Here is a 23,021-nt window from a genome sequence, read left to right as displayed (position 1 = left end):
CTGTTAAACTGAAATGACAGTTCTTTTTAATTATATTCTTGGTGGACATTAACAGCCTAAAACCTCATCTTCAGGTAAAATTACGTACGTACATGTACATGTGTTCACTGAGATGTAGATCCTTGTCAAGAAAGACACCAGTATTCAAAAAATCATTAAATTTTTGAAAGAGGAAACTTGTAGATTGTACACATTTCTTTATTGAAAACTAAATGACTTTAATCTGAATAATAAGAAAATTGAGACTATCTACAGATGTAATTATCCAAACTGCAAATCAGATAAATAATGTGATTGTTAGATATTTGTACAGACTTATGTGAGGATGGAAAATGCCAAAACGTGAGGTGTGGGGGAAAAAAAAATTAATCGTGACATGAATGCTTGATAAAAATTCACAAAGGATTTATGATTGAGACACATTTCAAACAGACTGTAGCGTTTCTGCTTTTCTGACAACATCCTTCTACCACTGAAGGCTGACAGAGCTTCTTCTGTGGGGGAGGCTTTAACATCCTGACCAAGAAAAAGAGGCTAATACATAGTGTGAAACATATAATAGCACAGAGTCGGTGTGGTTTGTTGCATTATTTAAGGGACTGTCGGGGCGCTCTGGTTTACTCTCTTCTGCCTCGGCCGGTCTTCAGCCAGGACACAAACTCCTTGGCTGCCTGGTCCTGCAGGTAGGAGCTCACGTCACTGGTGTAGGTGCCGTCTGCATGGCGCCTGAATAGACTCCTGGAGGAACGCATTTAGGTGATACAGTCACACTAACTGTATATGGTAGTTAAGAGTTGCATTCATATTGTTTTGATAAAACACAATTGTGGGATACATGATGTAAAACCTGATGTGATGCAAGACGTATCAGGTGGCCGACAGTATTAGTGCAATTAAAGCCAGATGTGTGGTTTTCTCAACATATTACAGACTTGACTTAATATAATTCAAAGTATGACTTATTGAAGAGAACCATTAATAAAAGGAATCACTCACCCGTTCCTTTTTGAGTTCTTTAGCCACTGGACAAAATCTTGTGCTCTTCTTGTCTCCAGGTATTTACTGTAGTCATTGGAAAATGTTCCCTCTGAATGTCTCTTCAGGTTTGGCAGCTCGATGGGTTCGGTCAACATGGAGTTTTCATTCAGTAGCCTAAAAAAAAAGAAAAAAAAAAGGAAATACTTTAGCTTAAGGTTATGCAATCTCATCTCAAACGCATCTCCACAGCTTCCCTGCCCTTATTTTTCCTTCATTTTCTCCCCCTTGTAGGATCCACTGGGAGGGTTTGATTTGCTGGATTCCTGACCACAACACGAATCCCACCGATCACTACTCACTTCATAATCAGTGATAATGTCCGGACCTAAATGATGCAGTGATCCGTCCGTGTCAAACAGATTCAATTACATTCACTCAGTGCAAGAGTTCACCATAAGCAGACGACACCACATTATAACTCAAACGTATGAGCATCGCAAAGCTAATACATGAAAATAAAACCCCAAGGAGGGAAGTAAAAAACCAAATAAAACACGAAAGCAAACCCTCACACATAACTCCCCTATAATGCAAATTAAAATGAACGTTTAACCAGAATTTAAAACGACAATAGATATTTACATTTGCTCTGTTTCCGCTCTAGATCCTTCTCTCCCTTAAGTCAACAGCTGATACTCTGAGCGCAACATATGGAGCTGTCAATGGCAATGCTGTTTGCAAGCACAAGTGCCCTTTGCATGCCATCCTTCAGAAATGTTGTTGGCCAATTCCAGCCCTCTTAAAAAAAAAAAATTTATCAAAAAATTTTTACAAAAAGGAAAAAAATACAATAATAATATAAAAATACAACCTGCTGGAACCCTGGGAGACATTATCAAACTATCTGAGCCGTTCAGTTATATCTCAGGACAGTTTCAGGTAATACTTTACTGGTGAGATCCGCCTAATCTTTTCGTGAAGGATCTTTGCCCAGGCACTTTTTAAGCCAGTGTGAATGAAACAAAGCTGAGAGTTGATCTTACATGGAGTTTCGGTCTGTGTCTTGGTCAGGCATCTGCCAGCTGCTTTGGATGATGATGAGAAGCAGGAGCGCAGCCAAAGAGTGAGCGCTTTTCATTGTTTGAGCTTCTGGAAGAGAAAGAAAGACACCGTGAGAATGTTTCAATACAGGATAAGAGAAAAGCATTTCAAGCAGACATCCTGGTTTTGTAAAAGGAGGAAGGTACAAATGCTCTCACCTGTTCTCCTATCTGTCGAGAGTCTGAGAGTGGGGGATGTAAAGTGCGCTGATTGGCCGTGCTTCTTTCTTGGCTTCTGAAGCTGTTTCATGGTCCCCTTTTGATGTGCTCAGTCTTATATAGAGGCGCTGAGGAGCGTCCTCCCAGGTGGCTCCCCCGTCACACGAACCTCAGCACATCCTCACTTACTCTCGACCCATTAGTCAGCTTCCGTCTCAGTCCACTAAATGTATTTGACTTTGCAATATCTGGGGGGTAAAGTTGCTGCTTTAGGTGTTACAATCAGACATGAGCTCTGCCTGCCTTTGCCTATCCATGTGTTCAAATTCTGTGTCATAACACCAAAACTGTCAGTCATGTTCAATATAAATTTCTTTAATATATTTCCATTTGTGGAATTACATTTATTACATTTATTTATCTGAGTTCTTCTGCAGTATAATATGGCCATTTGTATGAGCACATTAAAACACACTGTGTGTTTGTTCAGAGAAACAAAATATGGATTAACAAAATAAGTTATTTTTCATTGTGGTTTATGCTTATACAGTGAAGATGTGTGGACTAAAGGCACGATACACTTAATGGATAATGAAACTGATCAAAACAGGGTTTATTTCACTTTCATTAGAACACGACTGCAACACAAATCACAACACTCCTCAATAAATCAGTGCAGTGCAGCTATTGTATGTTATCATATACACATAAAAAAAATGTCTTCAACCGTAATGCATGCAATGGCTTTTAGTAAGTCTTAATGTCACATAAAGTTCCATAATTCCACATAAAATTCATATGCTCACTTGTGCGAGCAATCCAACATCCATTGCACATGAAAACAAATGTACACTCCAGAAAATCAGCGAGATAAAATATGCACTAATTAGAAAAAAAAAACTGGTGACGTTCACTTTAAATTCTGTCACATTCTTCACATCTATTTGGGATGTAGGAGGCATTTCTGCAGGAAGTGACTCATGAGGGTGTATGTATGACGGGAAGCCGATCCTCTGAGGCCGTGGTCCTTGTCAGTGTACCACTGAAAATAACGCCAAATGCAAATTAACAAACAGACTCTAAAACACATTGCAGAATTTTTCCCCCCATTTGAAACTTTCATTAAATCAACACCATCAAGGCTAATATTAGTCCCACTTATCTGAGCCAATATTTACCATCGCCTCAAAGTCCACTTGCTCATCCACGAGAGCTTTGGAGATCTGTGCTGCCTGCTGGAAATGGACATTGTCTACAGGAAAGACAGTGCTCTCACTACGTGACTGAACATCAAAGCTCAAGCTTCCATCAAGGTAAATAGAGTCCATTTATGCAAGGCTGCGCTGTGTTACCGGGTACACTGATGGCTACTATCATGCTCAAAAACTGAAAAGAAGAGTGCCTGGATGAAATGAGTGAACGTACCATCTGCTGTGCCGTGAACCAATAGGTAGTCTACTGTCTTGAAATTCTTTGCTCTGGCCGTCACTGAGGAATTCTGTTAAATAACAGAGAAATTTTAAAAACATACCCCAAAGTTACACCTCAAGTCAGAATTGTGTACTATTTTAAAAACAAAGCTGTGATTGAGCTGACTTAAATAATACTTACTTTGTAAGAGTCTGAATTCTCTGTGGGTGTACCCATGTAGCGTTCAGTGTACACCGCATCTGCAAATAAAACTCAGTTAATATCACAACTGTGCAACACGAATACGGCACTATCCGACGGCTGGTCGGGGGTGAAGACAACGATTCAATAATATAAATATAAAAAAATTTGAAGGTGTGGACTTTTAAAGAATTACAACAAACCCCCTCTGGGGTCAGCTGGGGAGCAAAACGAGCCATGTGTAAATATGCCCTTTTGGCTTACAAATCTGTGAGCATGGTTTATAACTAGTGCTCTCTGATTCATGCCCATGGTTTTGCAATCTGCACACTGTGCACGTGGATTTGCAAACTGTGCCAGACTGATGTTTTACAAGCATAAATACACATTTGCAGCAGATGCTTTGTGGCTGTAAATGAGTACGACTACCTTTTGTTGCCTTAAACCTCCTGGGCTATTGCTCATTTTAAATGGCAACACAGTCAGTCTCACAGCATAGAGTGTTATTGAGTTTGTCTGCAGCTAAATACTGATGACAGATCAATATAGAACTTATGAGCTGCAATGAAATTGAATACCTTTTATTTGTCTCACAACAGAAACAAAAACATGAGAACAACTTTATTGTGTATTTACATGCGTAATGTATTAAAACAAAATGTGGAGTCGTGTCCCTCTGTCTCTCCTACTCACTGACTCATTGACTCGGTCCTGACGTGGACCCAGTGGAAATCAATCAAATGAAATGTAAATTAAATCATTTGTAAATCTGTGGGCACTGATCTGTAAACTGTGGGTATGGATTATGAATCTGAGAGCACGGTTTATAAACCATACAGATGAATTTGTAAACCAAGTGTACAGATTAACACATACACTAGACAGAAACAGTATCCAGGCAGACCTTTATGGGGCTGTTCTCGGCCCCTTACTACTTTTTAAAAAACAAACTATCATTAGTCTGAGGCTACAGAGGTGTAATGTTAAATCAGTGGCATACTCTTTCAAGGATATTGCAGAAATGAAGTAAACAGTAAACAGTATGTAAGTACACCAACCATAATATTCCCACTTGGCTACTGGGGCAACTGCAATTCCACACTTGAAGAGTCCAGTTCCAGCACCCAAAGCCATCGAGGAGACATAACCGCCATATGACTGAAGTTCAGAAAAGACAGAATTCAGTGAAGGCACAAATACTAAAAGAGATAAGGATGTGAGAGAAAGAAAACTCACCCAGCCCCATATTGCTATTCTGTCTTTGTCGATGAAGCCCATGTCAATAAACTTCCTGCGACAAAGAAATCGTTTATTAGCTACAGAAAACCAGGGAAACATATCTGGATATCCACTAAACCAGACTTTATTAACCTTTGTTATCACTACATTTTGCATACACTTTACCTCACAGCTGCTATCTGATCTTCCACTTCAAACGTCCCAAGGCGCCTGTAGATCGCATGCAATATTTCATCGCCTTGGTATCCGCTTCCCCTGCCGTCAAAGCTGGCGATGATGATCCCGTGTGAGCTGGAGAGGTAGGTGCCCCAGTTCAGCTTGAAACGATAGTCCACCCGCTGACTACAGGGGCCACCATACCTGCACAGCATCATCAAATGTTCACAAAAGGATGTTCACTGGATTACAGTCTGTTTGCGATGGAGCGCTGAGGATGGCGGCTTACTTACACATCAATAAGAAGAGGATACTTTTTCGACTTCTTGAAATTCGGTGGTAACATCATCTGATACCAAAGATCTGTGGGCAAAAATATAGATTTATTGGAAATACTGTCAAATATTTCAAAGGTGTCATCGCAAAATACTATTACATCAGTACATCCAATATCAGACAGATATTATCATTTCTCTACAGAGATGTCTTACAGAAAGATCACTAAATACTTCAATACTAAAGCACAACATACATTCATTTCCTCATTTGAAGTTCCCTACACGATAAAATTTGTCTAAATCTAAAGTCCGCCTCCACTCAAAAATGCGTCGGTTGCTTCACTTTGATGTTTAGCCTTCACGGTGCAGAATGATGTTTGTGCAGATTTTGACACTAGAAAGAAGTTCATCTGCTGAAAGGGAAAGTTTGGAATCTTAAATCTTAAACACATGCATGCAGACGAGTGTCACGTGGAAACTTGTGCCTGTGCACAAACACTGAGAATGGACTTTAAACTGATCTTGTTTTTCCAGTATTTAAAAAAATATTTGCATTTTATTTAAATAAATACATATCTTCAAACATTCTGGAGGGGATCTTTAAACATCTGCACTGCCTCACCAAATCCCGCAACCTTCAGTGTGCCGTACTGCATTGTTGGCATTTGGAATTCCGACAGAATATTTTGCAATTCCTTGTTGTCTTCAAGAACGCTGAGCTCTGAAAAAAATCAAATAAAATAAAACAACTATTATCAAACTGGAAATTACTGCACAAAAACTTAATCTAAAAGCAAGCTAAAAAAAAGTCTATTTCCATACTAAAAACTGCTTATAACCTTTAAGGGACTTTTGACCTCTCTGATACATCTTGCGTAACCAGCAGGGCTTGTTGTAAAGACAAAATAGATAAATATATATTTTTGTCTAAGCCCACTTATGCTCTGCATCTGTTTATGTACAGATACAAATGGTGGCAAATACATGAAATGACGGGGATGTAAATACAAAAGATGTCAAAATTTTCAGCTAGTACAGGCTACATGACACCACAAGAAAGAAACATCCCGTGTGCATCATCACAGACTTATTACATTTTATGAGCATTTTTATGTGTGAGGGTATGAACAATAACAGCAAAGAAATATTTGAGCCATGACATATTATGGTCTTTTTGCTTGCGCAGCTCACACTGAGGGTTGTCAGTGATAAGAAATCTGTGCACATGTGTACAACACACAAAGCGACACAATATGATCTAACTGTAAAATGATTTAAGTGTAATAAATAACTCAAGGTGGGGGGGGGTTGGGATTCATACATTTCAAAAGTAAACCGACCTGCGCCTGGGCCCTGGTTGTCCATGAGTTTGTAGAGGGGAAAACCAGGTCCTGGTAAAAGCAAAAGTGTTTTGTATAACTTTAGAAGTGACTGTGTTAGGTCACGTTGTTGTTCACAGATGTTCCCCCACCGCAGATGAAACCAACACATCGATGACTTAATGCGTGACAGGAAATGTGGATGGGTAACTGACCGTAGCAGTCCACTCGGTAGTAAGAGGCGTCAAAGCTGAAGTAAGCAGAGTTGTACTGACACCTGTCCTTATCCAGGCCACAGGTGAGGCACTGAGGGACAGAAGGGCTGCTTCCAATCGTAACCCTGAGAAACAAACAAGTAACAACTCGCTCATGTCTTTGAGTTGACGTCACTTGGTGCTAACGCAATAATATTTTTGTTGATGTGATTTCAGTTAGCATCGGCTAATGTAGACAGATGTAGACACCAGGGGAAGTAGGGAAGTAAATGCGGAACAAATAAAAGAAAAAAGTTTCTTACTTGTAAAGATTTCTCTTTACGGGTATTCCTTGGTACTCATTACTCACATAATATCTGTTAAAAGAATTTCACAATAGTCAGATTTAAATTGATTTACTTTTTCAATACATTTTTTTTAAGGTTTATGTGTGTGTTTTCTTCCCCTCCAAAAATGTCAGGTATCATCACTCACATGGCATCTTTAGTTAATTTGGATATGTAGATGACCTCCCACTTCCCAGAGGTAATGGGTGTTGCAATGCCCTTAAACAAAATGCCCTTGAATGTGAATACCACGTTCAACAGCAAAAGCATGATGAAAGCCACTGTATATTCTGTAAATATACTTGGATAATACTTACATCTTTCACATAATGAATATGTTTGTATCCCTGAGCATCACTCATCACTTTGTAGAAACTGAGTTTATCTTCGGCAAAGAAAAGAGGTAAGGGCATGTACTGGAAAAAAAAAAGGTCATATTTTATTATCGTGCATCAAATCAAAAGTAAACTAACAATTAACAATCTATGTTTGTACATTTTTGGGAACTTACATGGCCAACCCAGCCCGTCTTGCTCGTTTGCTCAAATTTCTATAAAGAGCAGAGACATTTATTTCAGTTAGCATTTGCTCACACGCCCATGAAGTCAGTACACACATCATGATCCTCGAGGTGATCTAACCAGAAACCACTCACGATCTCAAGACCAGACAGGTAAACAGACGAGTGACGGCTACCTGTTTTTCTTTCCAGCTGCTTCCATCGAAGTCGTAAATCTGCACAACCACGTAATTCTGTTTTCTCGTGAGCCACTGGACAGCGACGCGTTCGTCTGTGACCCAGGTCACTGAGCACAAAATGTGATCACTGAACAAAAGGCAACAGAAAGTGACAAGGTTTTCACATAAGACAGAACAAGAGGATTTGTATTCACTTCGGTTTTAAATGCGGTTTGACATAAACCAAGTGTTTTCAAAGTCTGAGTCAATGGGCCTTCCCTCAGACAAAGCCTGGGAAAAAGGCACCATCTGAACACCCTCCAGTTTACTTGCATGTTTTGCTATGGGATCACTATTACGTCATTTGCTTCCATAGACAAGCAACAATTGAGCCAACGTAGCCAAACATTGCTGTTTATTTCACACACATAAAAAAGGTCTCTAAGCACTTGAAAACCTCTACAACGCATTAAAGAATATACAGACCCAGAAGCGACAGAAGCCGGGGGAACCACCTGAGTGCGGCGGGATGGGTTTGTGGTATCGACCACAAACAGTTTCACCTTGGTGAGGGTCGTTCCAGCCTGCAACAAACACAGCGGAAAGTAGCATTCTCGACAAATAATCACATGACGTGAACAGACAGCTGTGCACAGGAATATAACTTACGCTATATTAAAAAAAAATATTGACTACATGCAGAATAGGTTTCCCACCTTTGGGTATGGGAGAACCACTGTCTGTGGATACTGCTCAGATCCATACCAAGAGAACTCCACTTTGTGAACGCCTGTATCATTAAACTCTGCATAAGCCAAGTATTTTCCGGTTGATGACCACCATATCGCACCGTTTGATGCAAATACTTCCTCTGAAATCATTGGAGAGAAAAAAAATTATAAATATATTCACAGAGAGACACAGAGGCACATCTCTGTAAAAAAATAAAAAGTGAATGGTATTCACCCTCATATACCCAGTCAGGGACACCATTTAGGATCTCATTCTTTTTTCCGTTGTGGGTCACTTGTACCGTTTCAGCAGTGATGTTGGGTTTGAGAAAAATGTTGAAGTCCGAGACGTAAGCCTGAAAAACAAAATGTAGTTAATAGCTATCGTTTATAGTACAAATCTACACTGGGAATCACAATTTTACTTCACCAAAAGTTCTTTCTACAGGAGTCTTGCAGGACCTGATATTCGTTGTGCAAAATGCAACAAGTCCCATGTCGCCACACAGATCGAGGCAGCGTATTTCAAAGCCAGTGGTGTTGACACAGGCACACGATAACATGGTGCAAACTTACATATTTATTTCCTGTTGGAGCCCAGGCAAAGTACTGCACGACGGTCGGAAGACTCACAGGCGTAACAAACGTTCTGGAAAGTGTGGAAGAAGTGGAAAGATCTGACAATTATTTTGGGTGGTAGCAAGTAAATCGCTGTCTTTTAGTGTGATGTCTCTGTCAGTATAATGATAGATGGCCTTCATGAATTCTTGTAGTTCATGAGTGATACTATCACAGTAAAAACATGGTGACTTACGACCTCTCCCTGTTGTAGATGGAGTAAGAGGCTGTGAACGAATGTCTCCACTTCTGTGGGATTGGAAAACACAAAATTTGCTCTCAGACTGTTGTTGTCAGGTTGCTTTAAACGCTAAACCACAAGCTGACATTTCCAGTGAGCTGCCTGAAAAGGTTACTGTAAGAACAGAGATCTACTGGGAGTTTCTCACCTTTGTGAAATTGCTTTCGAAAGCGATGTACTTATAATCGCCTGACAAGTAGTAATCTGTGGCATCCACTTGAGCCTACAATAAAAATGATTAAGGAAACGTAAGTTTAAAGATTATCATTCAGCAGTGACCAAAATATGTGTTTATTTGCTATAAAGTCTGTGTGTATATTACAAAGGTTGAATTGCTCAAATATAGTGACTCCTCTTTCGTTTCGGCATTGTGAAGGAAGACATTCCCATCTCTTGCTTTATGCAGATACTCCTTGTCTGCAGATAGTTAAGACAACATGAAGATCTGCTATGTCATCTTGCCCCAAACAACAAGCTGTATGACACAGATGATCTGAACTGGCTGGGGATACCTGATATCCAATACAGATTGTAGGAACTCCACCTAATGGTGTCATTGAAGTAATCCTCAAAGGTGAATGGCCTTTTGGTAACATCAGATTCTGAAACAATGCACAACGCGTGTTAATTTAAATGGGACCAGACCACTTCTTGCTGGTATATCAAAAACCTTAATGTTTGCCAATGAGACTTTAATAATAATAATAAAAGACTGAGTCACTAGCGTCACACGGTGGCGCTACAAGAGCTGCAACCTCCATCCGCATGTTATTACACTGATAAACCACATAAGAGAAACTTATCACATCGTCATCGTCTGTTCGCCTTGTAATTGAATCACATGTAAAAACATGTAAAAAAAAAAAAAAAGAAAAAAAGAAAAAAGTTTGAACTGAACTCGAAATGAATGATTTTGGCGCACTAAAAATGATTTAGAGTTTAGGTATTTCACAAGCTGCTTTTAGTTGTTTTCCATCAGGACGCACACACACACACACACACAGACAGACAGACAGACACACGCACTGACAGGCCTGAGCGGTTAACTTACTGCTGAAATACACTGCTGGGATTGTTATCAACATGATGACGACCGCCCCCACCACCCCCAGCAGCACCTTGTTGCAGCCCTGTGAAAGGTGACACAAAAGTTACAAAAACACGCTCTGAAATCACACGAGATCACGACACCGCAGCCTCTCGCCGTGCAGCCCGTTCATTTAACCCCGACAGCAGTGCGCTTCACTTAAGCACACAGTTAACTAATCCTGCGTTTATTTCCAAACTGTTTGCCATTTCTCAAGTGTCCCCCTCCCCTCATCACCGCCCCCACAACTCATGAAGATGAATCGATTACTGACCATGATGCTGAAGAAGAAGAAGCAGCAGCAGCAGAAGAAGAAGGAGGAGGAGAAGAAGTCGTTGTGAAGCTCTCAGTGTTTTAATAATCCCGGAAGGTCGGTGGTGTGAAGTTTGAAGGCACCTCCTGGACAAGCAGCCTGGTGAACATGCTATAAGACAAAAACAAACCCGCAGCGACGGCTTCACGCTGAAGCTCCGTCCTACTTCAGTGGAAGCAGACTTCACACACTTCCCGCTGCATTCCTGAGGAGTCCGACACCAGACGGAGATGCCTCCCTGAAGTCAGCACAGCCTGCACAACTTTCCAAGAGCGCACAACTTGCTGCTACTTAGGAAGTGGCTTTTTTTTTCCACCGAGGGCGCAAGTCATTCACTCAACAAACCTGAGAAAGCAGAACTTCACCCCACACTCCAGTTCAATTCAGCTTTATTTTTTATTCACATTTTCCACTTGTGAAAACAACCTAAGGTGTTTTTTTCACTCTCGAGGAATAGGCATTTTTTATTTTATGGATTATTTTATTAACAATATAGACAGAAAAAAAACCCAAAGAAAGAAAGAAAGACAGGCAGAGAACAGACTTAACTGATTTCCACACAGCTTGCATGTTTGTGCACGTCTCAGGCAATTAAATCATACAGGTTATCGTTCATTTATGCGGAAACAAATCTTTAAAAAAGCAAATCTAAAAATAGCACCTCTGACTGGATGAACAGAAGTGACTCATTACCAGTTGGATTTAATGGAAAATCACCAACACTTGTTTGCCTGCCTGTGCGCTGACAGGTGGGCTCTGAGGGGCTATCACAGACTCAGTGGCTCCTATCACATGAGACCACAGGGCTTTGAGACGAAAATCATAATTATTCCTTTCTTCACCCAGTTCATTACATACACATTCTGTGAATGACTATTTTTACAGAAGTAATATCTGATAAACTAACAACCTCAGGCCAGTTTTATGCTTTGACATCATTAAATAAGTGTCACGCAAGCCTCCTACCAATAAAATAATACAAACTTTACGCTGGAGAAACACGTCTGCAGTTTAAATCCACCACTGGTGAGTTCAGTCATCATGACAAAGGAAGCAGCAGTATGATGGATGCGGTAAATCATGCTGTGTAAGACACATAGTAAAGATAAGAACTGAAGTCAATGTTGATGTGATTATAAGTAAGTCTGATTTGGTTGTGATGGATTAAGATTCATCATCATCATCTGAGCTCTCAGCCACTTTGTACGCGTGCTCGATGTAGTTAAATTCAGAAAACTGGACGCTGAGCTCATTCCACTTGGTGCACTTGCTCATCTTCTTTCCACTGCATGTCACCACAAAGTTTTTCACGTGGAGGCACGGGCACTCTATCCCACGGTACCACATCATGGAGCCCCATCTCTGCAACAGAGATCAGGTGTTAAAACAGAAAAGAGATGACATGGTGCTAAAAGCAAGGCTGTGTTCATGGATAACAGAAATTCATTCTTAAGTTTATGTCATTTGTGCCCTCAGCTAAATTATAATTTGGGAGAAAAAATGGCTACTAAATAATAATCATATGTGGTGGTCATGGCAGTAAATAAAAAGGAAGTTGAATCTCATGATTCCCTGACACATCCCATTTTGCACAATTTATTTTTGTGTTGAAAACCGACCGGTCTTGACTCATTGCCACTTTTCTCCGATTCAGTTCAAAAAGACAAATCCTTTGTTTCCATTCTCCACACAGCCATGAAGGCTGCAGCTTCTTACTGAGCGGACGCACATGAATGTTTTATCAATCCTCTCATCTCGCTCCCGACAAGAGAGCAAATGAGCGTATTCCCCACAACGCCAAACTTTCCTCTAAACGATCGCAGAATTTATTTAGAAAGATCAATAAAGTTGATTAATTACAACATTAAATACACTAATACACTGTCTTTGTATTGTTTTCACTTGAATATAAGTCAAAACTGATCAGTAAATTGTCTCATTCTGTTTTAATTATGTTTCACACAGCGTTACAACTTTTTTGAAATCAGTGTTGCAATGAAATAAATCCCAACTGAAAATCCTGAAGTGCATTTACCTGCCCGCATTGCTTGCATGCTATGAAGCCATTAGTCTCATAATCCAGACGTCGCTCTTGAAGGGTGGTGTTTTCTCTCCGAATGAAAAGATCTCTGTTTAAAAAAAAAAAAAAAAAAAAAAAAGTCAGATTTGATTTCTGAAAAATTTGAGTATAATTCATAAGCTGAGTGTGATTAAAACAGTTTATATACACATAAAAGGTTCAAAATAGCGTAAATGAATTCATACTCAAACTGCGATGTAACGTTGACTCTGTGCATGTTCTCGATGATCTCGATGGCTTCACCGGTGCAGACGTCTTTGTTGCAGCCTCTGCAGCTGAACTTCACTTCAGATGGGTCCTGGTTCTTCATGTCCTTCTGCTTCTTCCTCGTCATTCTCACCTTCTCCTCCATTATGGCCTGTATCTGAAACTCTGCGATCTGATGAATGGAAAGAAAAAAAAAAAACATCACAGAGAACAGTCTTACTGCAATGTGGGTTTCTGACTAAAAACAAAATAAATAAAAAATAAAACCCAAATGGTTGGGAGTAAATGAACACACCCGTCTGTCGTAGTCCACTTGGTCTAAGGCTCGGATTTTGTCAATGGCTTTGTGCATCATGGCCATGCGGTACTCATTGACGCACTCCTTTTCAGCCACCCCAGAGTTCTTCACCTCGACCAGCGTGTAACTGCTGTCCTCAGCTCTTCCTCTGCCTTGAGCCTGCAAAAGGCAGCGGTAGAGTCGACTGTTAGCAGCCACTCTAATATTTTATTGTAATACGGCACAATGATGCCTTAATTACTGGACATAGAAGTAATCATCATTACACCACCAGGTCAGTACTCATTTGACCACTGACATCACTGACCTGAATCATAGCGATCTCATTGGTCACGAGGCCATAACGGACAACAAAATTGCACGCTGGTATGTCCAAACCTTCCTCTGCCACCGTGGTAGCGATCAGCAAGTTGATTTCACCTTTACGAAATTTGGTCAGCACGTCCTTTTGCTCTGCCTGATAAACACACATTTGCATTGAGAAGGTTATTTGTAAGTAGGACAGGATGAGGCAAATGAAGTGCAGTTTGTTAAATGATGCGCACTCACAGAGGTCATTGGTTTAACGACACTCTGGTCTCCTCCTCCAATGACATGTGAGGCTTTCACGCCAATGTCAGCAAACTTGGGATTCTCCTGAATCCACTGACTTAGAGCAATGGCACTGCGACGTGTTTTGGTGAAAATGATCCCTCTGGCCGCCTCCCTGGTGCTGAACTCTTGCAAAATTTTCATTCTTAGTTTAGACAGGCTGTCATTTTCATACTCTGGATTGTCTGCGAGCATCTGCAGCTCTTCCTTGTTCTCTGTGAGACATGGAAGGTTATCTGGTTATTATGTTGACATTATGACATTTTGGGAGATGTTTACTTGCTTTCTTCCCGAGGGTTAGATGAGAAGAATGATACCACCATGTTTACAGCTGGTTAGCTTGGCTTAGAAAAAAAGAATTGGAAAATGGGGAAGCAACAGCACTTTGGACTGACATCTCGCTTGTTGCTTCTGAACAACATTTGTATTTGTTACTTTTGGGCAGAGCCAAGCTAGCTGTTTCCCTCTGTTTCCAGTCTTTAGGCTAAGCTAAGCTATCCACCTAGCCTAATTTTTACCAAGCGGATATTAGAAGGGTATCGATTTTTCATCCAACTCTTGGAAAGAAAGCAAATAAGCAAATAACTGATAACAGCAATTGTATTGGTCACCTAAGTCAATACCTTTAAACAAACCGAAGAGAAATCTCTCAGTATCTGTGATTTGTATTGTCTGCTCCTCGTCCGGAGTGGTTTTTTTCTTGATCTCCTCCTCGTGGTATTTGTTCAGGAAATTGAAGGAATCATGCATGCGAATGGTGTTGCTGAGATTCAGGCCCTCATTGTACTGTCGAAGGTGCTCGGCGCAAACCCGCACTTTCTGATCCTCCTCTGCTGCAGCTGTAATGGACCGAGACAAGTTTTTAGATCCCGACAAGCCTGGTTTGTTTGTTCTCAAGCGGGGAGGCTGGACCAACACAAAGGTGAGTAACCCCTGAAGATGACCTTGAAATGTCTTACTCACCTTCTCGCTCTCTCTGAACAACCCACTGTTCATAATTCTGAGAACCAAGGTCACAGGTGGGGTTCAGCTGGGCATGGGCATGAATGGCATTCATGATTTTCTTTAATACATCACCAAAGGGATCCTAAAGAGCACATTTGGTTGGACAAACACAGAAAACTCTCAATGCCGCTGCTTAGAGGCAAACTGTAAAACAACAAGAACGCACAATGAAATAAAGTTAAATAAAAAAAGGCAAACAGGAAATAGCCTCCTGTTTAACACGTACCTCCTTTCTGTCTTCAACAGTTACAACTTTTTTCCTTGGTTCCTTTTTGAATTCCCCAAGGCTCCTTGTCATGATTCTGGAAGCATCCAAGTTTGCACAAATCTGTTGCAGACACACACACAGATTTACAGCGTGACCGTTAGTGATACTATTTTTAATGAATTTCTGCATGTCTGACGCAGAGGTAACGCCAAAGCACTGTTTTTAATTTGTTTCTTTTGTGTCAGTAAGAAATTTATGGCTCCCTTAGTGCCGGGCCAGTGTGGAACATTGGAAACAGCTTGGCTGGATGGACGGGATTCCTAAATGAGTGAGGCACAGAAACTGAGGCAGGAGTTGGATGAAAAAAAAAAAAAAACAATGAAAAAGTGAAATTACAAAGTAGACAAGGTGGCTTAAGGTGACATGTGAAGATAACAGTTGTGGACACAAAACAACACATATAAGATGTAATCCAACCCAAAGAAAACACTCTGAGGGTGATTAGACTGTGTTAGAAGAAGTTAGTTCATCCCCCCAGTTATTTTCAAGGCCATAATCTGAGCTGTTATTGTAGCAGACTGCATCTGAATGAGAAGTATAGCGAGTACTGTGGACACGAAAGCTGATACGTGCTAACACTGTTGTCCGCGGACAGGCAGAAAACCGAGAATGATACTCACGCGTAGTATATGCTCTTCAGCCTTCTCCATTTTTGTGGCTAAGCCGACCCCCGGTGAGGCAGTCAGGCCCAGGATCTGAGGGAGGGGCACGGTCTTCTTCTGCTCCTTCTTCAGCCTTCTGTTCTTGTGCTTTTGCTTCAGGTAGCGCATCATTATGTGGTTGTAGACCCCTCCTTTCTGAGTGTGGTGACATTCATCTATTACGATGAGTGTCAGGTCTACAGCGGACATGACAGCAAACATTAATAAATGCACTGAGTGTGATGCAGGGCGGTGTCTGCATGCTAGGTGCTGCAGTGTGCAGTGTGTTGCAGTACTGTGAGGGCAGGATTACAATAAGCAGAATAAACAAGTGCTTCTTTTAAACAATAACATTTACATTTCTGTATGTCTCACTCTAAAATGACTGTCTTGGGACAAAATTGCATACATCTTTAGAAACACTGCAATTTTCGCAACCATCCAGCGCTGTTTTTGTTCCTCAAATAAGCGGATGATTTTCGTTCATACGTTATGACATCTTCCTTTAAGAGATCTTCCCACACAAACCAGCTCTTTTCTAGGAACCTGATGCAGCAGTTTAAGCCACACAATAACATGTACTGGAAACCCGTCCACTTCAAAAATAGCTTTTTTTTTTTTTTTTTTTTTTTTTGTATTTTACAAAAGTGTAAGTACGTTTAACCAGAGTGATACAAATTCATCCCTGGAGGAATTGAATATGAAGAGTGGCAGGCTGATGTATGGTGGGTGATAGAAGCTCTCATGTGAATTTGATCGGCCACACGCTGATGGCTTGAACAGACGTGTGGCCTGGAAAGCAGGAGATAGGAAAAAAAGAAAAAAAGGACACGCTCTCAGGCGTTTCAACAAACAGCATATGTTCCACTGTGGTGGCTATTCCACCTTGGACTGGTGAGTGCCAACAAGAGTGAACAGCAGAGCCGGGAGACTTTGACAAGATCCTGTCAGGTATTATCAGGGGAGATGTTATGAGTCCTCCGGGCGGCTTTCTATTCCAATACCTGTCAGTGTCTGTGCTTTAAGCCTGGACAGATTTTAAGGTTCTAGGAAGCTTTTTTTTTTCTTTTTTTGAAGAAAATGTTGATATGTTGTGACCTTATTTAATTTTGGATGCTGCTTTGTTTACCGGAACCAAAGGAAATTATAGATCCAAGGCAAAGTTATTCACATTCTTGTGTCGCACTGGATTCTACCAACTTTTGTAAAAATGACGATAAAATCATACCGCTTAAGTTCACCCCTTCGTCCTCTTCATGGTTAGACCTCTCCAAGTAATTCTCAAGTATCTGGGCTGTGCAAATAATGACATCATTTTTCTTCACAATCTCTGTGAAAGAGATTTTGAGCTGCGAGTCTCCACTGACTCTTTCCACTTTATACGTGTCCTTCAGAAAAGGCAGGAACTCTGCGGAGTAATGCTGCTCAACAAGAGGAATCTGAGGGACACAAGAGGACATTTTATTTTACGATGCTGATGCTGTCAATAGAGATAAAATGAACAAAATGTTTCTTTTACTTTAAACGTCCCGATGATTTGAGAGTTTGTTTGTTTATGATCACAATAACTGCTGTGTTCTGACTCTGCTGTGTTCACAGCAGTTTGGCTGATCATCCGCTTTGGTTAGGGCAAGGTTTCAAATTAATTGTGCAATGATTCAGAAGATTTTGTTTCTCGGGAATCAGGGAAAGACACTCCTTTTCTCCGCAGACCTGCAGAGTTGTTGTGTTATTCTGTTCTTTTCAGCGTTGAACCATTATCAGTCTACATTTTCTCACACTGATAAAACTCAACTGAAACATTTTACAACTTTAGGTAGTGATTTTTCCCAGTGCGGGGCAGATCACGTGCAGGCTCGAATAGCAGCACAGTGCAGGGGAATATCTAAACCTTATGCTATGTAATCTGTGGTGAGCTGACACATGTGCAGATTTCTGTCTAAAAGACAGAATGTTTTCTTTGGATCTCAAAAGGACATAAGTAGGTCACCATAACAGCACAAAGCCATAAAGTAAAGTCACCAGACTTGAGTTTGCAGTACCTTGTTCACCAGGACGACCACTTTTCCTGACTGTCCCCCTGCCCTCCTGTCGTCCAGATGTTTTTTGGTAATATAAACTGCCACTCTGGTTTTACCACTTCCTGTCGGCAGGCATATGATGATGTTTTTCCCCTCCAAGGCAGGTTTAGCAACGTTCATCTGATAATCTCGAAGAACAATATCAGCTTTTTCAGGGCCTCTGGCTGCTGCTCGTGAGTCAGTTACATCTGTAACACAGAGCAGAGGTTCAAACACACAAAACGTCTGACCACGTCAGCAACCCGCAATTACGAGCATTACCAGCAGGAAAAGACAGTGCTGATCACTGTTTGTGGTTTTTGTCCTGTGGTGTGATGTTTTCTTAACGCTGCTATGAAAAAGGCAAGACGTTGTGTTTGCAAGTCCACTGGATTCATGCAATACGTTCTATGTTTAAAAGAAAACTGAGCTTTTAGACTTTTGTGTTTCAGTGATAACACACCGATTTTAAACTACACACACAGACCTAAGCACTGAATGGAGCACCAATAAACAACACGTCTCAAATAGCTAACACATGAACACATTTGTGCATTACAAATCACATCACCGAGAGGCACTTTTGCACCATATTTGCTTAATCCAAACCATAAAGTCCTAGAATTAAAAACCAAAACCTGCCAAAAGCAGACCAAAATGTGCACTCAGGGTTCAAGTATAAATAATACGAGGATGTAATCTGGCCTTTCATTACCTCAGGACAAATTTAAAACTGCAGATCACCTTGAAAGGGAGCCAATCCTGAACTTTTAACGAGACTTGAGGGAGTTTATTTCCTTGCACAAACATCTGCATGTATTTATCAATCATCAAATTTTCTTAAATTGCCAGTGAGCGTATCATTTGATTACATTTCATTTCAGCAATGTTTTCCGTGTCCTTGATTTCTATTGTTGCAACACTTTGCTTTATGTTCCTGTCTGCAAGGACAGCAGACTTACTAAGATTCACTTGAGTCAGACTTTAAGTCGCTGGCAGGCAGTGACTCATTTGCTCTGTCTCGGCTGGGGATAAAACACGCACCCCCTGCTCTGCTACTCTTTCCCCTCAACTCGAAGGTCTATATTTCCCCTCAGTTATGAGTTCAAACTCAGTGCAGACGTGTTTTAATTTTCCTTCTCAGACTTGGTATGCCAGAGGTTAAAAGTGTTGTTTCAAGAAACTACGTGGATGTAAATACGGGACTGTGCCGATGGACAGATAGCGCTTGAACAACATTAAGAAGTAAACAGCGGCTTGTGTAGCCCCCTGATTTTTCTTCTTCTTCTTCTTCTTTTTTTGTTTTACAGTCCCAGATGCTAAACTTATTAGAGAGCTAAAGTCAACAAACTATGTTTCAATAAGGACAGAAAAACCCACTGGCTTATCTTTCACTGCGATTCAGTGCAGAAGATCCACAAATAATTCTGCACATGCAAGTCATTTAACAGGCCAGTGGAACAATCTCACATGTAATCTGTGCTGTTTAAACCATGCAACCCTGGCCAACCACTCAGGCTTATTGCATTACTCAAATTAATGAGACAAAGTGTACCGTAACCTCATATTAAGAAAATAAAAGACACTTCCTGTCTTTCTTCTCTTTATATAATTATTTCCACTGCCTCATTAGTCCGCATGCATCTCCTTTTGTGCCTCGTCTCGGTTCTGGGCTGATTACCCCTAAAGCAATCACTTACTATGTGAACACAATGTCAGAGGGGAACTTTAAATGAGCACGGTGCAATGAGAGATGGTGCTTATGCAGTGACTGCTGAACTAATCAAACATATTACGGATGATTTAAGCCCGGAGGTGTAAAGGAAGGTCCTCAATCCACAGGGACTGGAATTAAACTTTTTCTTCACATTACTTTACGACACAGAGTCAGCATGTGGTTTTCATTTGAAGCGCTGGCTATGCCGTGTCCTCCTTGACCTCCGCGTGGTTCATCGTGGTAAACACATGGAACGTATTCTTTGATGTAAAGCAGGCAACATGGAGAAATGTTCCACATGCAACACGTTGCAAACACACTCGCCTCGCCTCCGTGATACTAAAGGGCGTCTACACATCCACTGTACATTTTTGTTGCTATGGCTTCAGTTTAGTTTCTGTGTGTGGTCTACTGGGGAAGAACGAGAACGAACTTTTGAGATGACTAACATAGTTTCAATAGTCGAACAGCATCAACAGCATCAAGGGTGAGTGAGAGTAAATCAGTCCCACCTGGCTGTGAGGCCTCCGAGCAGCTGGGCTGCTGTTCTCTGGATTCAGTGTCTGCTCCTTCGTAAAGGTCTGAAAAAATATCAGTCGAAGATTAAAACTCACAGCTGAGAAAGGTAGAAGTCTTAGCCTTGTTGTGCTGGGAGGGCCAGTTTGCTAAAGGGTCAATTCACCCAAACTACTACCAAAAGGCTCTTTGCCCCACTCATCCCTTGTGGTATCTGTGCAGTTACTTTCAGATTTATCTATCTCTGCTTCTACAATACAAGAGATGTGACCTGAAGTATTGCGTGCGCATTGATAAATTACATTTCAGATGTGTCACAAAGAAACAATTTCAATCACAGTGTCCCTTAAAAAAAACTATCCATACAAAATGAAAATTATCCCCATGGGCAGACACCACTGAGGATAAGTGAGAAGATATGTGTTTTGGGACAGTATGAGTGTCCACATTCAGTTACTGTAACAGAGGTGCTCAGTTAAGACCTTTGCCTTCATCTTGAGGGTTCTCGGTCGTGCTCACGTCCACAAACTGTGGGCTATCACATCCTCCATCTGATGCTAGGCTCTCCCCTGTGGCAGCTTCACTTCCTGTAGATTCATCTTTCAGCGAAGGCAGTTTCCCATCTGAGCCTAGTAAGAAATAAATATATCACACACTGCAATGTCACTGTAATTAATAATTAAATTAAATAATTGATCTGTGTGTCAGTAAATCTGCTCTCTGGCTGCAGTCACTCATGTGCAGGTGCTTTGCAAAGTCTCTGTCTGCACACCACAAGATTGGTATTTCCTGTGATGGGTGTGTGTGTGTGTGTGTGTGTGTTCCCGTTCAGTAAATAACCTTGCTCGTCACAATCAGGTGGTGTTCCAGTCAGCTCACGGCACAGATTACCGTGTCCAGTTTCACGCAGAACGGTGAGAAAATCAGAAAACCACCCGGGACGACCTCTCACGATTCTTCTCAGAAGTTCACCGGCTCCACTCTTGAGTCCTTGTTGTGCTGTTTTCGATTCAATCTGAGAACAAGAGCACAATCACTGGGGCGGACCGCTTGCGTGAAGCGCAAAACAGATGAGAGCATTTGTCTGCCATCGTGTGGTCAATGACCGCTAACACAGACGCAAAGTTAAGTTTCGATTTACCCAGAACAACACACACTTTAGACATTTTAATGCACACTGTCGCCCTTTGCTGGTCAGTTCCTGGTCAAAACTGATGAAGCAACCTTCACAACAGTGTACTTACAATCTCGGCGTCCTCCTCGGTGATGAGTTTTTGAGAGAGACAATGGACGCGCACTTCTTTGGTGTTCATGTCCACAAGAGTGGGAGACATGATGTAAATAAGCTTGACACAGTAATCATTCTCTGCCTCCACCTCCGGGTCGGGAATTTTGTTCTGCATGTAGTCCGCCGCATATCCACAACCTCCATTTTCCAACGCGTCCACAAATGCCCGGAACCAGCCCGGGGTGTGCGGCTTCTTGGTGACTGCGGTGATGAGGAGATCCGCAGCCGCCACATCCCCATCATTCGTGCACTTCTGTCTGATCCGCTCCCTTTGTTCGAGTTCTATGATATGTGGATCCAAACGATCCAGGACCCGGTTCACCACAATAAGTTTGCACAACTTCGGCCTGAAGTCTTCAATGAGACATACGTTTACCTCGTCGTTGTCAGATGCCATTTCGACCCACCGTACTTGATAACACTGATCACAGGACTGTCGAGGCGCAGTTAAAGAGCCGCTGGAAACGAAAACAGTGAATCATTGAAACTGAAACGCTTTCACTTTCGTTTCTCCAAACTCAAACGTCAGACTGGCCGGTAGGTGACAGGATTGGAACGTAAGTTTTGTCCTCATAGTTAAACACTATAGATAAATGTTAATCTTCTAACAGCGACCTTTGCTGTTAAATGGATGCTGCATTTATGTATCTGTCTCTATGTCAATATAATATTTTGATGAAATTCTTCTAGGAACCTTAACCAGAGATGAAAAGTACATTTAGTTAAAGGGAAGTGATTTCCAAGCAGCTTAGGATCATCACAGTGTGGGTCTGTATACAAATGAATGTGTTAAACATTTCTGCCATTTTTCTGCCAATAGTGTAGTAATGTAGTCATACTATTCCAGAGAAACTGAGTGAGTTTTAGTTCCCTTCACCAAGCCACAATACATCACCCACCAGTCGAAGCTGTTGGCAGCTGCATTTGCATAATTACCTTTTAAATTATCTTTCTGCTGCATAGACAGCCCAATTTCATGACAAGACCACACGTCCAGTAGTGTGATACGTCTCCGAAGGGCCCACACACACGCATACCTGGTATCCTAGCACAGTTTCACAGCACCCCCCCCCCACACACACAAACACAGACCCCCTGGATAATTCATATCGTTATATGTCTCTTATTGTGTACACTTTGTAGAAATAACAATAACACTGACAGTGTTCATATTATGACTGTGGTAATGAATCCAGTGACTCAGCTTAAATTGTGTTTTCATTTATTGCTCCCACAGCTTCAAAACAAACATAAGTACTACTATTTCGCTAAAGAGTTTCTCATATAATTTACTCAGTTAA

General features: G+C 41.2%; 3 protein-coding genes across 5 annotated transcripts; all 3 read right to left on the bottom strand.

The window, feature by feature from the left end:
* Positions 1-210: 210 nt before the first annotated feature.
* On the bottom strand, positions 211-2,672 carry gcgb (glucagon b). 2 transcript variants are annotated; one of them, XM_046403599.1, is made up of 4 exons: positions 2,238-2,672; positions 2,022-2,124; positions 997-1,152; positions 211-738 (listed from the first exon to the last, which is right to left on the bottom strand). In XM_046403599.1, exons 1-4 carry the CDS (start codon positions 2,326-2,328, stop codon positions 618-620), a joined length of 471 nt encoding a protein of 156 aa, XP_046259555.1. In that variant the 5' UTR covers positions 2,329-2,672; the 3' UTR covers positions 211-617. The 2 variants fall into 2 exon arrangements, with proteins under 2 accessions (XP_046259555.1, XP_046259554.1); XM_046403598.1 differs by having other exon boundaries at positions 213-738; positions 2,022-2,127.
* Positions 2,673-2,824: 152 nt separating this feature from the next.
* Positions 2,825-11,359, bottom strand: LOC124066822 (fibroblast activation protein, alpha). The gene is made up of 26 exons (XM_046403596.1): positions 11,011-11,359; positions 10,701-10,779; positions 10,162-10,251; positions 9,972-10,066; positions 9,798-9,872; positions 9,605-9,657; positions 9,367-9,439; positions 9,026-9,146; positions 8,776-8,930; positions 8,546-8,643; positions 8,078-8,207; positions 7,893-7,931; positions 7,699-7,797; positions 7,530-7,600; positions 7,358-7,411; positions 7,056-7,180; positions 6,862-6,912; positions 6,144-6,242; positions 5,537-5,606; positions 5,253-5,447; positions 5,085-5,139; positions 4,907-5,006; positions 3,849-3,907; positions 3,663-3,735; positions 3,416-3,489; positions 2,825-3,279 (listed from the first exon to the last, which is right to left on the bottom strand). The coding sequence occupies exons 1-26, from the start codon at positions 11,011-11,013 to the stop codon at positions 3,178-3,180; spliced, it is 2,238 nt and encodes a 745-aa protein (XP_046259552.1). The 5' UTR covers positions 11,014-11,359; the 3' UTR covers positions 2,825-3,177.
* Positions 11,360-11,421: 62 nt separating this feature from the next.
* ifih1 (interferon induced with helicase C domain 1) lies at positions 11,422-22,216 on the bottom strand. 2 transcript variants are annotated; one of them, XM_046403594.1, is made up of 16 exons: positions 21,677-22,216; positions 21,273-21,447; positions 20,915-21,061; positions 20,429-20,497; positions 18,182-18,408; positions 17,368-17,578; positions 16,119-16,336; positions 15,457-15,558; positions 15,189-15,312; positions 14,849-15,064; positions 14,184-14,440; positions 13,942-14,091; positions 13,632-13,793; positions 13,315-13,508; positions 13,085-13,178; positions 11,422-12,411 (listed from the first exon to the last, which is right to left on the bottom strand). In XM_046403594.1, the coding sequence occupies exons 1-16, from the start codon at positions 22,115-22,117 to the stop codon at positions 12,214-12,216; spliced, it is 2,985 nt and encodes a 994-aa protein (XP_046259550.1). In that variant the 5' UTR covers positions 22,118-22,216; the 3' UTR covers positions 11,422-12,213. The 2 variants fall into 2 exon arrangements, with proteins under 2 accessions (XP_046259550.1, XP_046259551.1); XM_046403595.1 differs by having other exon boundaries at positions 20,921-21,061.
* Positions 22,217-23,021: the final 805 nt, after the last annotated feature.

This window comes from Scatophagus argus, chromosome 11 (assembly GCF_020382885.2).
Source record: "Scatophagus argus isolate fScaArg1 chromosome 11, fScaArg1.pri, whole genome shotgun sequence".
In the NCBI taxonomy this organism is placed as follows: Eukaryota; Metazoa; Chordata; class Actinopteri; family Scatophagidae; genus Scatophagus; species Scatophagus argus.
Note: the sequence above shows the minus strand (reverse complement) of the source record. Positions and strands in the feature narration are given on the sequence as shown.

Excerpts from the sequence above, each read along its gene's own strand:
- gcgb (XM_046403598.1), bottom strand. The coding sequence starts at position 2,328 with ATGAAACAGCTTCAGAAGCCAAGAAAGAAGCACGGCCAATCAGCGCAC. Across the intron at positions 2,128-2,237 it reads CTCGACAGATAGGAGAACAG|AAGCTCAAACAATGAAAAGC; the intron begins GTGAGAGCATTT and ends TTTCTCTTCCAG. Across the intron at positions 1,153-2,021 it reads GACACAGACCGAAACTCCAT|GCTACTGAATGAAAACTCCA; the intron begins GTAAGATCAACT and ends CTTTTTTTTTAG.
- LOC124066822 (XM_046403596.1), bottom strand. Across the intron at positions 8,644-8,775 it reads TGGTTCTCCCATACCCAAAG|GCTGGAACGACCCTCACCAA; the intron begins GTGGGAAACCTA and ends TGTTTGTTGCAG. Across the intron at positions 8,208-8,545 it reads CCGGCTTCTGTCGCTTCTGG|TGATCACATTTTGTGCTCAG; the intron begins GTCTGTATATTC and ends CCTTTTGTTCAG.
- ifih1 (XM_046403594.1), bottom strand. The coding sequence starts at position 22,117 with ATGGCATCTGACAACGACGAGGTAAACGTATGTCTCATTGAAGACTTC. Across the intron at positions 17,579-18,181 it reads TGGTCGTCCTGGTGAACAAG|ATTCCTCTTGTTGAGCAGCA; the intron begins GTACTGCAAACT and ends TGTGTCCCTCAG. Across the intron at positions 13,509-13,631 it reads AAGTGGACTACGACAGACGG|ATCGCAGAGTTTCAGATACA; the intron begins GTGTGTTCATTT and ends TCCATTCATCAG.